This window comes from Borostomias antarcticus (assembly GCF_949987555.1).
Source record: "Borostomias antarcticus genome assembly, chromosome: 2".
Classification (NCBI taxonomy): Eukaryota; Metazoa; Chordata; class Actinopteri; order Stomiiformes; family Stomiidae; genus Borostomias; species Borostomias antarcticus.
This window is the reverse complement of record NC_140235.1, coordinates 18473574-18489594: the sequence shown is the minus strand read 5'-3', so window position 1 is coordinate 18489594 and position 16021 is coordinate 18473574. Positions and strand designations below refer to the sequence as shown.

At 48.0% G+C, this 16021-nt stretch overlaps 1 protein-coding gene across 1 annotated transcript in view; it reads right to left on the bottom strand.

Annotated features, from left to right (window-relative positions):
* The window catches only part of pola1 (polymerase (DNA directed), alpha 1), a 114596-nt gene extending 106253 nt beyond the window's left edge, over nt 1–8343 (bottom strand). The window contains exons 1-18 of the mRNA XM_084450827.1: nt 8246–8343; nt 7590–7708; nt 7334–7430; nt 6052–6132; nt 5816–5931; nt 5513–5575; nt 5286–5387; nt 5017–5161; nt 4758–4917; nt 4368–4534; nt 4121–4233; nt 3865–3978; nt 2887–2961; nt 2529–2667; nt 2147–2301; nt 1859–1943; nt 1033–1094; nt 716–805 (exon numbers count right to left, since the gene is read on the bottom strand). Coding sequence (XP_084306953.1) covers nt 716–805; nt 1033–1094; nt 1859–1943; nt 2147–2301; nt 2529–2667; nt 2887–2961; nt 3865–3978; nt 4121–4233; nt 4368–4534; nt 4758–4917; nt 5017–5161; nt 5286–5387; nt 5513–5575; nt 5816–5931; nt 6052–6132; nt 7334–7430; nt 7590–7708; nt 8246–8294 — 1932 coding nt within the window. The 5' untranslated portion in view covers nt 8295–8343. The remainder of the gene's footprint in view (nt 1–715; nt 806–1032; nt 1095–1858; nt 1944–2146; nt 2302–2528; nt 2668–2886; nt 2962–3864; nt 3979–4120; nt 4234–4367; nt 4535–4757; nt 4918–5016; nt 5162–5285; nt 5388–5512; nt 5576–5815; nt 5932–6051; nt 6133–7333; nt 7431–7589; nt 7709–8245) is intronic.
* Nucleotides 8344–16021: the final 7678 nt, after the last annotated feature.

The following is a 16021-nucleotide window of genomic DNA, read 5'->3' as shown; positions in this document are numbered from 1 at the left end:
ATTACAAAAATTTATGAATAAACCTCTTAGCTAAAGCGTGTGCTGCTGTTGCTAGCTAGCCAGCCGATGTTAGCCAGCTGGCTAGCTAATGAGCTAATGAAGTAACGTTAGCCTACCTGCTGTCATGTCGTCATGCACAGCTGTTGAATGAAATTTGTCGTTCTCTCCATGGTTCTCTCATTCCAACTCCAAACTCCTTAAAATAATGTGAGCTAGATTATGTAGGCTGAGACGAATCCAATGATAATCCAATGATATCCACCTCTTGACATTTGGTCGTTTGATCTGGTTTTGACTTAAACGAAAGTGAAAGCTAGATAAAGCATGTTGATGTCACTGCCATCAAAACCCAGTGGCCCTCTGCTGACCTTTACTGGTGGTTGGTGATACTACACTTGTGTGTATACATGGCTGATTCTGTCGTTGTTGTTAGATATGCTTTTTAAATATTGAATATTAATAATTCATAATATGCATAATATATTTTTACTTACCTGTAGAGTTACAATGTAATGCGTTAAATGCATGTTATTCATGTACCACTCGTATAAAGTGATTACACTGTACTGTAATGTACTGTAAATACATTGCACGTTCATAAAAAGAAGAGAGAAAAATGTAAATGCTGCGGTATCGTGATACTACTTGGTATCGTGATACTTTGGCTGGTATAGTATCGCAGGTCAAATATTGGTATCGTGACAACACTACTCACCACCAACACGTCAGGGTCGATCTTGTGCATCTTGGCCAGGAAGAAGCCCAGCAGAGTCCTCTCAGTGGCGGCAATCTCCACCTTCCCATTCTGACACAGGAGAGAACACGAACGAACACACACACACACACGAACACACACAAACGAACACACACACGAACACACACACGAACACACACACACACACACACACACACACAGAAACACACAGAGACTGATCAGATCACTTGATTCCTGAAGATTATTTGTACATAAGATGTCGAGGAGACTTGACAGGAAACATGTCTCCTAGGTACATGCCAACTCCAGTCACTCACCTTTTTCTTGACGGCATCTTTGAAGTCGTAGGGGAAGATGCAGTCAATGGGTTTGCTGACCACTAGAACGCAAGACACACAAGATAAATATACAAACTCTCAACGATCAGACTCCTCTTTTCTCTCCTCCTCCTCCCCAGTTCATCTTTTTCCAATTGTAATATTCTCCTCCCTTCCCCTGTTCTGTCTAACCTGACGAGCCAGATGGTTTGCTTCGCATTACCATCTGGGAACTCTCCATTGAAAACTGTTTGGAAAAGGGTAAGCACTTGAAAAATACGTGGCAGGTGATTGGATGAACGATATCTGTCTATCATCATCTATCACTTACTTAGAAATGTAACGGCATGAAAATTTCATATCACCATTTCACAAAGTTTTATATTGAAAATCACAAATAAATTTGCAGCACTATGCACTTTTTGTTTGCATTAACATTAAAATAATGCATCTTGGAGACTGTTGATAACTTTGGTTGATGCTGGACAGTATTTACAGTGAGTTTTTCAAAGCACAGAAATCAAACACTGTTTAAGTGATAATTTGATTGCCGTTTATCATATCGTTACATCCCAACCAGTCCTCGCCATCGTCACACCTAGCCAAGGCCCAGCCTTGCTGTTTGAATTTCCTCTTAGAACACTGATTGGCAAGATCGTTTTCTGATCTGACACAAACGGTTGTCTATGAAGAGTATCCAGACTGATTTGCGAGAGAAACAGAATGTGAGCTTGCAAGATCAGGATGGTCTTAGGAGGCTAGCTACGTTCTGTCCGTTCCTCTCATCTTCCCCTCTCTCTCTGTTGGAGATTGGGGTCAAACTCACCACAGAAGTGGGTCTGGTAGATGGGGTGGGGAGGGGCCTTGTCCAGGTGGAACTGATGGTGGACCAGAGCAGCCAGGGCCACAATCTGGGGATGGACAGGAAATAAAGACAAGACAGGGGAAATGCTCTGTCACTCACGACAACGCTTTCCCGATAGGATTTCTCTCAAAGCAGATTGAAAAAAAAATTTGTAATAGATGCTGAAGACTCCCATCAGCACTCAATCTATAGATGCTCAATCTCCATATACAAGGAGCAGTGGGACTGGCTAAGGTTGGCTGCACCCACCTCGTTGTGGTGGGTCTTGGGGTTCTGGATGGTCTTCAGGCTGATGGACATGATGGTGAGCGGGGGCGTGGCCAGGTCTTTGACCACGCTGACCAGGTCGCTCCTCAGAGCCAGCGCCTCCACCTTACACCAGCTCACCGGCTGGCTGCTCAGCTCTGTACACACACACACACACACACACACACACAGGACGGACCACAGATTAGACTGGGGGGACTGGACCAGTGTGTGTGTGTGTGTGTGTGTGTGTGTGTCCTGGGACTGCACTGATGTCTGTGCAAATCCGAGGATGATGCAGATCAGTGCATGTTTGTGTGTGTGTGTGTGTGTGTATGAGTGTGTGTGTGTGTGTGTGTATATGTGTGTGTTAAACACCACTCACGTGGGGTCTTGATGTCCAGCCAGCAGGGTCCCCTGATCTTCCTGCTGAGGAGGAAGTGCTCCAGACTGGAGGTGTTGGTCCCAAACACATGGGAGAACGTCGCCCCCTTTAGGTCGGAGGGCAGAGTCGGAAACTCAGCCTGCAGGCCAAACAGATACTTGTTAAAATGTGTGTGTGTGTGTGTGTGTGTGTGTGTGTGTGTGTGTGTGTGTGAGAGAGAGTGTGCAAGCGAGTGTGCAAGAGAGCGCGTGAGCGAGTGAGTGAGCTAGTGAGTGAGTGAGTGAGTGAGTGAGTGAGTGAGTGAGTGAGAGCAAGAGAGAGAGAAAGAGAGAAGTGTGTCGTATGTGTCTGCACTCACGGAATATCTGACTTCCAGGTACTCGCACTGCGTGGGCACATCAGGTAACTCAAAGGCGTAGTTCTTCTCCACTTTCTGTAGAGGGGGATGGAGAGCATACACAGATTCACACACAAGCACATCCGTCTCACATCCGTCTCACATCTCTCACAGGAGGGAGTTAAAGGAGAAGGCTCTTTTTCGACAACCTAGACCTTATTTACGGTATATTATAAGACGTTTGACGCACCGAGATAACTTTGGTGTAATTCGCAGGCCTGTAGAAGAAATTTAAAATCCAGCGCAAGCCAAGTATATCCATGTAATGGTGGCGGACGGGGCACCGAGAATGCAGCTTCTAAAAAATTTATTTTCTGCAGCGAAACGGTTGTTTTCATCAATCTGTTTTTATGAATCGCTAGTTGTGCTTCCATAGAGCGAGGGCTTGTTGTGGTTTTCGCATGCCTCTGTAATATGATCTTTAGAAACGTCTTTAGAAACTAAATAAAGCTTCCCCTCTTGCTCCAGCACGCATGCGCAGAGCACTGCGCAGACTGGCTATTCTCCGACTGTAGGCTACACTCGCGGTTCACATTCTCTATGCTACGATCAGCTTGTTGGTGCCTGGAATATTGTGTGCAATATGGCTGAATATTTATCATATTTTGAGGATATAGAAGATGACTTAGAATGTGATGGAAGCCGATCGTAGAAAGCTGCTTCTCTCAAAATGACAACAAACGTGCAATAAAATGACAAGCGCGTGGCTGATTGTTGCCGTAGAGACGACGTGAAGTGTCGCCCGAAGCATAAATGCTACATGTCGAGCTACACATTTTTTTGTCAAGCAACACTTTTCAAGAAGCATATATTAGGCTTTAGGTAGTTTATCTAGTTTTTCGTCTCACAGTACAAGTGTACAGACTCCCATGTTTATGTAGAAGACCGAAACTCTAGCACGCTTGACAGCACAGGTAGAGGAATATAGATAAACTCTACCTTGGACTTGAACTTCATGATCTTGAACTTCTCAGAGAGGTCGTTGAACTCCTGGTAGACGTCCATCATTCCTACAGGGGTGTCGGACACCTCGCCAGTCTTAGGGTTCATCTTCTGCCAACAGCAACACAACCACACAACAACCCGTCATGTCCTGCCGACCGCAACACAACCATGCAACAGCCCGTCATATCCTGCCATGTCCTTCATCACAGTGAATAGGCTATGGCCGTGTAACAGGAAGCGGGAAACTCACATGTTCGCGGGGCAGGAAGTACATGGTCCTCTCTATGTTCTTCACAGCCACACAGCAGCTGACATGGGCCTTGGCCGACTCGATCCACACCTTACCAAACAGGTAGACCACACCTGGGCCACAGCCATGACATAACCATAACACAACCATACTTCACCAAACAGGTAGACCACAGCTGGAGGGCTGTATGTGGTAAAAAGTCTGTACTGGGATGACTGGTCACACTGGTATGATCATAGTACCCCACCTGGTTGGCTGTACTGGTCCTCGAAGGCATCCAGCCAATAGAAACGGAACATGAACTCTCCGTCCGGTCCCTCAACCAAGGGCAGGCTGCTGGGGTCCACCTGAACCTCCGCAGGGGCCTCGCTCCCCTGGCCCTCCTCCTCTTGACCCCAGGACCCCCCCCAGGACCTGGGGAGGGATGAGAGGAGGTTAAAAGTGTCTCTCTCCCTTTTCCTTCTTCTGTCTCTCTCCATCTTTCTTTCATTCACACACTCTCATTCATTTCCATCATTTGAACAGGCTCACTTAGGCAGACTTGTTCACCAGTAGACACAAGTAGATGGACATATGTTGAACATATGCAGTCAAGCATAGACCTCCACTGGGCAGCACACAGGCACGCATCACTCACAGTAGGACAGGGTCCTGGGGCTCCGCCTTGAGCTCAGCTTTAACCTGAGCTTCGGGTTCTGGCCCCGCCTCCTCTTTGGCTGGCTCCTCCTCTCCCTGTTCATGCCCCACCTCCATTGGCTCGTCGAAGTCCACCTCGTCAAACTGCAGACCATCATCCACTAAACAAAAGCACATACACACTGTCACAAACTCATATCAGAGAGACAGAGAAAGAGAGAATAACAAACAGAAAACTGATGTGTGCGTTTGGTTCTTACCCTCCTCCTCTGGCTCTTCCACCATCACTCTCTTCCTCTCCACAGCGACAGCGGGAGCCGAGGGAGGGGGGCGGGAGGGCACCCTGGGTGTCAGGTCAGAGGGGGTTGGGCGAGACATCTTGACCTTTGACCCCGAGGGCGACACCTGTCATCAGGGAAGTGACACGTAAAATTGGAACTAGACCAGCTTTTCAAAAGAGTGTTGTTGCAAAAGAGTATGTACTGATAGGTAATACATAACGGTGGTGGTGGCGGCGGCGGGTTATTACCTTTGGGGTCTGAGGTTTGATGGAGAAAGGGTTCATGGGAGATCCAAGCGACTTCTTTTTCCTCAGAGTGACAACTGGCGGGGGGGTCAGAAGTGACGGCTTCTTAAAGGGGAGGGGGGGCGGGGGGTATAGGGAGAGAGGATTTACATATTGTAACAGACCAACAAACTAAGATTATGTTCATTGAGGACTGAAGCGTCTGCGGGGGGGGGGGTGGAGAGACTGACCTCGGAGTGCAGGTCCTGCAGAATGTCTCCTAGCAGGTCGTCTTTAGACAGGTCCACGTCCTTCTGCAGGAAACACAAACACATGTATGTCTGAAGAAGAGCAGTGGCTCGAAACGTCACTAGAATACATTTATGAGAAAGGAGATGAAGTGTGCGGATCTTCTATTTTTCTGAAACACAAACACACACATGGTCCAAACATGCGGTGTCTCTGATCATGGCAGAGACACACACACATACACACGAAACGCACGCACACATGCAAGCGTGCGCACACACACACACATACATACACACGGGTACCTCTGCTGGTTTCTTCACATTGCTGTTCATGAAGAGACTCTTGATGCTGTTGGGTTTGGCCACAGCTGTCTTCTTCACACTCTTCTGGCAGTTTGCTCCTTTAGCACCTGCTTTACCTACACACACGCGCACAGTTGTGGACAGATGTGTACACACACAGAAACAGCTGCATACTGACATGCACACACAAAGACACAGGCATTCACACACTAACAAAGTCTAGTGGAGATTCCTACCTTTTTTGCCTTTCTCCACAACGTCATCCTCCAACTCTTCGTCAAAGATCTCTCTACCATCCTCCACATAGCCTGTTCCGTCTGAGATGGGTTGGTTGGTAGAGAGAGAGAGGGTGGAGAGAGAGAGAGAGAGAGAGAGAGAGAGCGAGAGAGAGAGAGACCATCAGTGGAGAGTAATGTGGTTTAATGGGAGATCTAGACTACAATTAAAGATGATTTAGATGACCCGTCAGGCCCGGTGGAAGGCGATTGGCCGCCCTAGGCAAACTAATGACAGTGCACCCCCGACAAGTTGTTGAGCGAGGGGGTGCTAGCGGACATTTCCGATTGTCGGGAGATGTGTAAAGTGGGGGGGGGGGTGCTAGCGGCTAGGCCACCTTACCATACCATACCATTTTATTTATAGAGCACATTTAAAAACAACAAAGTTGACCAAAGTGCTGTACAAGTCAAACAACAATAACACACAAAGAACACATAGTAAAACATACGCAGTATGTCACATGAAAAAGGACAAGTCTCTTAGGCCATGTCAGGAAAACGCCAAAGAATATAAGTGAGTTTTGAGGCGTGATTTAAACACCTGCAGAGTGGGGGCCTGTCTAACGTGCAGGGGTAGCTCGTTCCAGAGCTTAGGGGCGGCCACTGCGAAAGCCCGATCCCCCCTGAGCTTCAGCCTGGATTTGGGGACAACCAGGAGAAGCTGATCAGAGGACCTGAGGGACCTTGAAGGAGCATAGGGTTCCAGCAGTTCTGAGAGGTAGATGGGTGCCAAGCCATTTAGGCCATTTGTATGCCAAGTGCATGCGCTGCCCCTGTGACCTGTATGCTTAGTAAATACATTTAATATCAGGAGAGGTGTTCTGATTGACGTTTTTATTTTCCCTGAGGGGAAAACCGTCTTGGACACAATATGCTGCAAGTGTATTAATAAAATAAAAACATCAAGAATAATACAAATATCAAGTACACTAAAATCATCAACACTGGACAACATCAAACACTTATCTTATATACAAAGAGACTCGAGACCAGCACGCTCAACCAACATTTCACTCTGCCAGTACAATCATTTAGTGCCATTAGGTTACTGGAAGGAACTACAAAGTTCATTCTGCATTGGGGTACTGTTTGCTAGCTGGAAGAAACGAGTCCAGCCTTTCCAGGTCTGTCGGATTCGGCCTATGGGGTACTCCCACCAAACTGAAGTGGCCAGTCACTTAAAAGCCCCTCTGTTTTCAGACTGCCTGGCGTGAAGTGGGCATAAGAACTTGTGACTCACCATCGTCTATGATCCAGTCATCCTCCTGTCTGTCTCGCACCATCCGGGAGTACTGCTCCTCGTCCACCTCCTCATAAACACTGGCAAAGTCCTCCACCTGTTGGGCATGAGATGAGTGTGTACACACACACACACACACACACACACACACACACACACACACACACACACACCATTTATTACTCTTGTTATCTAAATGCAGATCATATGGGTCTACACACACACTCTCTCCACGCACGCACGCACAGTCCCTCACCTCATATTTAACCTTCTCCCCCTTCTTAGCTTTCCTGAGCTGCTCCAGAGCTGACTTTCTCCCCACTTTCTCCTTCTTCTCCCGTCGGGAACGAGACACAGCCAGACCACAGTCATCACCTGAGAGAGAGGGAGGAGAGAGGGAGGAGGGAGAGAGGGAGGAGGGAGGGAGGGGGGGCGAGGAGGGAGAGAGGGAGGAGGGAGGGAGGGGGGGCGAGGAGGGAGGAGGGAGGAGGGAGAGAGGGAGGGAGGAGGGAGGGAGGGGGGGAGGGAGGAGGGAGGGAGGGGGGGAGGGAGGAGGGAGGGAGGGGGGGAGGGAGAGAGGGAGGGAGGAGGGAGGGGGGGCGAGGAGGGGAAGACACGAGAGCTGTCAAGTTGAAATACAATGAAGACTGCAAATATATTGCATGGAAACTAGCTGGGAATTAAAAGAACAAACCTGCGAATCGTGAATTAAGAAACTGTAACAGAAGTCTATCAGGACACACGCACAGCAAGCTGACCCTGTATCTAGCTAGTTCGCAACAAGTTACACAAGTTAGCACGCAGCTAGCCCTTTGACGTTAGCGTGCTAGCTGGCTAGTGTCCTGTCTTTGTTGAAGTGGAGATATTATTTTCTAACTCAAAACTGCCTCCAAATTGCCACCAAACACTCACCGCCGTCTATGGTGTCCGCGTCCTTCTCTGGGTTGGACACGGGAGCCATGGTTTAGTCTAATCGTTATAATTCCGTTGCAATCTTCCGCACCGTCCCGGGATATCAACACAACACACCCGAGGATTCCGCGCGCTAACTCGCCTTCCCGGGGAAGTCACATTCGCGGAAATGACAACACAAAGTACGCAACCAATTAGAATACTTCTGGGCAATGTGCAGTTTGTCCACGCGATGGCGATGTTGTATCCTATTGCAGCTGATAAGATATGAGGAACGTTTATTCCAAGTATGGTCCATTGACTAATTAGTCTCAATGCCAAACCCATGAAAGTTCTTTCGCTGATACACTACGTAAGTTACGCTAACTACGTTACTGCATGCTGCAGATCCCTCTATGGGTCTGGAACACTTGATGCAAAAATCTGGTGCTCAAATCCTGGCAATTCATTGGTTTCGCAGGAATCCCTGCGACGCCAATCAGAAATGGCTTTTGCGATCAGGCGCTCCCACCCATAGATATGCCCCGCCCATCTAACCTGGGTTAGCGTCTCTCATTTGCTGCTGTGACCTGTCATTCTTTCAAAATTGAACTGTCGATACACCCTCAGAATACCAGCTTGGGCGGCGAAGTGGCACATACTCTATTATGTAGTATGTGGAGCGCAGCGATTCAGTGTAGTATTAAGTCTGGAGAGAGACTACTGATTAATCAAATGTGTGGGCAGTGTCCACTGTCCAGTCCACACATTTGATTAGTCTCAAATTATCAGTAGACCTAAATGTTGGGAGCTGTAGCATTATTTTCATGGTTGACAACCGTTAGTTACTGTACTAATACTAGGCCTATAGGCCAGGAGCCAGGTCACTCAGTATGTTTTTTGCAACCTTTTTCACAATTATTTCCTGTTATGTACCTACTGCCATGCTATCTGAAGTGAATAACAAAAAAAGTGGATACTATAGTAGGACTAGGAGATGCTTTTGAATGGTATTCAAACTATATTTGGTGATTATGCAGATAGCTTGTCTAAATCAATACACTCATGTAGTGTACAGTCATCACTAGTTATCAAGAAGCCAACCATCTTATAGAGTAGAGTAAACTTTATTAACCTACAGATAAACACTCAATACAGCCAAAATGAGAAACTAAAACACAGCTCAAACATAAAACAGAACACTTTTTTTTCTTCTTAGATCTCTTTGCTGCTTATCTATGCTGTAGTGGCCGTAATGGAAGAGTAGGTTATCTCCGACAGAGAAGGGTCTGGGTTGCCTGTTTTAATATATGTGTTGCTTTTATGGCTCTGTGTGCTACCAACCCTGTTTTGCCTTCCCTCTCCCTAGTGCCTCTCTCTCTCCCTCCTATCTTCTAACCAGGTCCAGTGGATGCCCCACTGTCACCAGCAGACCTCCCGGAGTCCGATAGATACCCCTGTGTCTGCTGTGGATGTCGTAGCATTTAGTTAACACACACACACGTACACACAGACATACACCAGCCTACTTCCAGCTTTAGGCCTGGGCCATAGCAAACACACACCAGTATTTGCCATGTCTCTCCTATGATGCTTTTTTAGCCTCTCTTACTCTGAAATGTAATTTAATGTAATTTACTGCTTTATAAATGTTCTTAGCCGGTAGACAAACATACTCCAGGAGCTTGCTCGATTGCCTTGTTGAGAGGGGTCAGGGAAGAATTTTTACAGCTCACTTATCTGGCCCCCGGGTGATTACTGTTTTTTTGCTTCCCTCTGGAATATGTAGAGGTGGGTCATATGCCCACCTCCCTTGTTCTCTGTAAAGCACATTGTTTTGTCTCTGGGTATGAAATGCGCTATACAAATAAAGCTTTGATTGATTGATTGATTGATTGTATGTTCAGTTCCCATAACCAGGCCCAACCCTGCGGAGTGAGTATAGTGGTTCTGTGTGAGTGCTTATGTAGCCCCACAAAACACATCATAACTACACAGCCTATCAGAAGTAAAACAATTATGCTGTAACATCCTTTAAGGTCAACACGGAGGATTAACTAGTCATATTCCACATGGCCTTTTCAAACTCTCCTTTAGCATGGGCAGTGAGATAATGACATCGGCTGGCTTTATAATTACTGGTGATTCCACAGATTCCAGCAGAATATGTCCCGGACCCTGAGTTTGATTTAAGCAATTTCATAGCTGTCTCTTCTATTGTTTTTTTGGTGTGGCAGCGGTTGCCTGGGATACAGTATGTGATCTGGCTACATTGATTACTCACACACCATGGCACAGCAACCGTCATTACAGAGGATGACGATGTCTATAGCGACTAGTCTACCAATCCTCTAGTGACTAATCTACCAATCCTCTCCGCCAGGCAATAGCCTGGCCGGAGGCATTATGGTTTCGGGTTGTCCGTACGTCCGTCTGTGTTACGTCCCCCCAAAATGAAAGGCGTCTAGGGGTATGAAAGGGGGGAGTAACACAGAACAAACTAAACCGGGGGTACAAAGGAGGCAGGAAAAAAACGGATGCGTTGAATAATTTAATCCAAAAATGAGAGTAACAATGACAAAAGAATCAGTCTCAACAGACTCAACAATAACTAGAAAAAAGGAAGGCCACACAGGCCTTGGCCCCAACACAAAAACAGCACAACATTATGCAATGGCAACGGGCCTCGACTGGTGCCTCTCTCTCTCTCTTTTATGTCTCCGGCCACAATCAGCAGATTGGAACCAGCCGCGCGCGCACACACCTCTCCGCCAGGTACCAGGGGGGGAAGGGCAAGTACCTGGGGGGGAAGAATACCAGAGAGACACCACATACACCACACTCCAGCCGTAACACCCTCCCCCTTAAGATCAAACAGGTAGTTTGATAGTAATTGATAGGTTGCCTGATTAATGACACCAAAGGCTGGAGCATCACCCCACCTCACCGTTCACAACAGGCAAGCGGAGCACACACCTATCTAATGGCAAAAGATAGAAAAGTAAACACCAAATAAATAGACACACAGGCTGCAGGCCCCATAACCCTCTCACCCTCGGGACAGGGCATCAGCCACCACATTGTCCACGCCCCTCTTATGTTTTATCACCAGGTTGTAGCCTTGCACCAACAGGGCCCACCACATCAGTCTCTGATTGTGGTTATACATCTGGGCTAGAAAAACAATGGGGTTATGGTCAGTATACACAATAACAGGGTCAACACTAGACCCGACATAAACCTCAAAATGTTGAAGAGCAAGGAGTAAGGAAAGTGTTTCTTTTCCGATGGTTGAGTAGTTCAGTTGATGTTTCTTAAACTTCACCGAAAAATAACTGACAGGGTGGGGTACACCTGCTTCACCATCTTGAACTAACACAGCCCCGGCCCCAGTAGCACTGGCGTCAACCTCCAACTGAAATGGAGCAGAGAAGTTGGGTGCCGCCAGGACAGGAGCACTGCAGAGGAGAGACTTGGGAGTTACAAAGGCATGTTGGCAATCATCACTCCACGTGAATGGTACCTTTGGGCTACACAGCCTAGTGAGCGGAGCAACCACCACTGAGAAATTCTGACAAAAACATCTGTAGAATCCAGTCATGCCCAGGAAACGGCGAAGCTCCCGTCTGGTTGTAGGAGTAGGATATGAGAGGATGGCTGTGACCTTGGCATCCACCGGCCGCACACAGCCATGCCCCACTTGCTTCCCCAGGTAAGTTACCATGGCCTTACCAAACTCGCACTTCGCAAGGTTGAGAGTCAAGGACGCTTCCACAAGGCGCTGGAAAACCAGATGTAAACTGGTCATGTGATTCTCCCAGCTGTCAGAGTACACTACCACGTCGTCCAAGTACACAGTACACTGGGGGATGTCACCGAGCACCAGGTGCATCAAGCGTTGGAAGGTGGCGGGCGCATTCCTCATGCCGAACGCCATCACAGTATACTCTAGAAAATGGTCAGGGGTCACAAAGGCAGATATGTTAGAGGCACGGGAAGTTAGAGGCACTTGCCAATACCCCTTCAGAAGATCTAGCTTTGTTATGTGCACAGCAGGACCAACACTGTCTATGCAATCGTCCATTCGAGGCAAGGGGTAGGAATCTGGCACATTCACTGCATTAACCTTCCGGTAGTCTGTACAGAACCTGGAGGTGCCATCAGGTTTACTGACTAGCAGACATGGAGAACTCCATGGGCTCTGACTGGGCTTCGCCAAGCCATTATCCAAAAGGTAAGCAGCCTCCTCTTTCATTACCTCCCTTTTTGCCATTGGGCAACGATATGCATGTTGCTTAACAGGCGTGGCACCAGCAACATCAATATCGTGTTCCACGACGCTAGTACGGGAGGGCACATCATGGAACAGAGCAGGATAAGATCGAATTAGCTGTACCACATCCTCACGCTGATTTAAAGGTAGACAGGATAACTGTGTCTCCAGTTCTGATAGGTATGCAGAGTTAGACAGCCTACCACCCTGTGGACCATCAGAGACCATCTCCTCCACTTCAGACCCTTGGGGAGCACTATTCCATGACCCGCCTGTAGGGGCCGCCTTTTCACCAGACAACATTGACGAAAACAGGCTGTCAGCTAGGTCAACATCTTGGGTCTGCAGTTTAGCTCGGGCTCTTGTCGTCAACACACTAGCTGTGAACACTTCTGGATGGTGCTCAGCCAGATCGTCATGTCCAGCAAAGGGAACATCAACTACTTCTGGTATACAATATACTTTCCCGCCAGCTATGTCGTTTCCCATAATAAAGTCAACACCCTCTATGGGAAAATCAGATCGAACAGCGATAGGGTAAAACCCTGAGCATAGCTCTGAACTCACATGAATGCGGTGAAGGGGTGCGGGCACAAAGCCCATACCAATCCCCCTCACGATGGCACTTACGCCACAGGCAGACATGACATCCAATGGCAGGACATTGGACAAGATAAAGGACTGTGAACCGCCTGTGTCCCGCAACACTCTGACCGGGCACTGGTCCTCAGATCTTCCTGTTAGAGAGACAAAACCAGTTGAAATGAAAGGCTTAAAACACTCATCAGGTACCTTGTCAGTACCCAACTGGCTGCTGCAGGCCAATGTCTTAATCAGACCCACACCCTTTGCTTTAGAACCAGCATTCCCGGGGGCTGAGGCTACAGGCTGTTTCCGCGCCCAGGCCTTACATTCTGCCACCAAATGGCCGGGCTTATGGCAAAAGAAACACAGCCTCTCCCCAGATGTTTTTTTTTCGTTATGCCGTGGCGCACTGGAGTGGGGGACACGCGTGTCACCAGCTTTCTGTGTCGAACCACGCTGAAAGGAGGGAGGGATTGATTTACTAAAAAAACCTTTGTGCGTGAGTTCGTACTCATCAGCTAAGGTGGCAGCATGCTGTAGCGTAGTGACTTTCTGTTCATTCAAATAAACAGCAGTGCGCTCTGGCACACAGTTCTTAAATTCTTCTAACAACATCAACTCACGCAATGTAGTCAGATCGTCTGCCTTACAAGAGGCGCACCACCTGTCAAAAAGCACGCCCTTCTCTCTTGCAAAATCACCGTAGGTTTGGCCAGTTCTTTTCCTCAGGTCTCTGAAACGCTGTCTATACGCCTCTGGTACTAGCTCATATACTCTGTAAATAGCGCTCTTTACTTTTTCGTATACAAGACTGTCCGCTAGAGGAAGAGTAGAACAGACCTCCTGCGCCTTACCCACTAGCTTACATTGCAGGAGAATGGCCCACGCATCTTTTGGCCAGTTCAGAGCCACTGCTATTCGCTCAAACGCGCCAAAATACGACTCAACCTCAGACTCTCTGAAGGCAGGCACCAAGGAGATGTGTTTGCCCACATTAAAAGGAACAGAGGCTCCTGACGGTGTACGCACACCGGGGCTATAGGCCAGGGCACCCTCCTTCAACTCCAGTTCACGCATCCTAATAGCAGTGTCTGCCTCTATTCTCTTAAGTTCCAGTTCTCGACGGAGCTGAAACTCCCTCTCCCTCTCCTTATCCTGCGTCTCCATCTGAAGACGAGCTAGACGCACCCTCCAGCGGGCAGAACCGGACACGTACTCTGGGGACAATGGTTCAAAACGGGGCATTTGTATCGTATTAACCTTCACCCCTCCAAATGCACCTACTGCACCGGGAGTAACGTAAGCCATATCACCCACCGGTGGCGGTGTGGGATCTCCAAATCTCTGAGTGTCGGAGCCTTTTGCAGAACTCTTCTTCTCCTCACCGCAACCCCCTTTCAAGGGTGCGATATCGGGAGCCTCCCCCAACACCTGTGGAGGTAGAACGCCGTGCTCCACCAATCCGGCCAACAAAAGCGCTTTGACTTCCCTCTTTACCAGGGATCGCGGAGCAGAAATACCATAATGATCACAAATTAATCGTAAATCAGCCACAGTACACATTTCCAACCGCCCAGCAGTCGGACTAGCCAAAAACACATCTAAACAAAACGCCATCGTCAAGCAAGAAAAATGCGCCACCACAAGCCACTAGTTTAGGTTACTCACAGCCAGCCCAGCTGGGATAACTCCCTCGGCACCTACCTAACCAGACTCTAATCCTAAGTATCTTCTGGGGTTTTCCGGGCACGAGGCGACATTAAAGGCTGAACTCAGTGGCCGAAGCCCTGAAAGCCTACCCCCGACAGAGGTCTTTAATACCCCCACCCAGGGTTCACCCCTAAAATAAGAAAGGAAAAATAACAAATGGGGGCCCGATGGAAGGGCTATGAAACCCAGCAGGACACCCCCCTTACTAAGCCGAGGAAGCCGCCCTCACAAACAGGCCAGAGAGAGTAATAAGTAACAACGCGCACCAATTAAAAAAAAGAGCGAGGTCCAACGCCGCAACAATCCCGGAGCCCCCAAATATGTTACGTCCCCCCAAAATGAAAGGCGTCTAGGGGTATGAAAGGGGGGAGTAACACAGAACAAACTAAACCGGGGGTACAAAGGAGGCAGGAAAAAAACGGATGCGTTGAATAATTTAATCCAAAAATGAGAGTAACAATGACAAAAGAATCAGTCTCAACAGACTCAACAATAACTAGAAAAAAGGAAGGCCACACAGGCCTTGGCCCCAACACAAAAACAGCACAACATTATGCAATGGCAACGGGCCTCGACTGGTGCCTCTCTCTCTCTTTTATGTCTCCGGCCACAATCAGCAGATTGGAACCAGCCGCGCGCGCACACACCTCTCCGCCAGGTACCAGGGGGGGGAAGGGCAAGTACCTGGGGGGTCAAGGTCAAGGTCAACTTTATTTATAAAGCACGTTTAAAATCAACCGAAGTTGCACCAAAGTGCTGTACAATATATAAAATAAACTAAAACAAAAAACAGAATAAAGTGCACATAATCACAGAACAATAAAAGGACAGGACACAAAACAGGACAGGGGATGTAGGCTATCAGGCCTCAAAAGCAAGTGAAAACAAGTGCGTTTTAAGCTGAGACTTAAAGAGCCCTAGGTTCTGTGCGTGTCTAATGTGTGGAGGGAGGCTGTTCCAGAGCTTTGGGCCAGCCACCGCAAAAGCTCGGTCACCCTTGGTCTTAAGTCTCGATCTAGGGACTATTAAAAGAGTCTCGGAGGAGGACCTCAGGGTTCTAGATGTCGCACGAACTTGAATCAGTTCAGCCAGATAGTGGGGGGCCAAACCATGTAGAGCCTTAAAAATAAACATTAAGATTTTAAAATCAATCCTGAAGCGAACAGGAAGCCAGTGGAGGGAGGCCAGCACCGGTGTGATGTGGTCCCGCTTCTTGGTTCCAGTCAGGA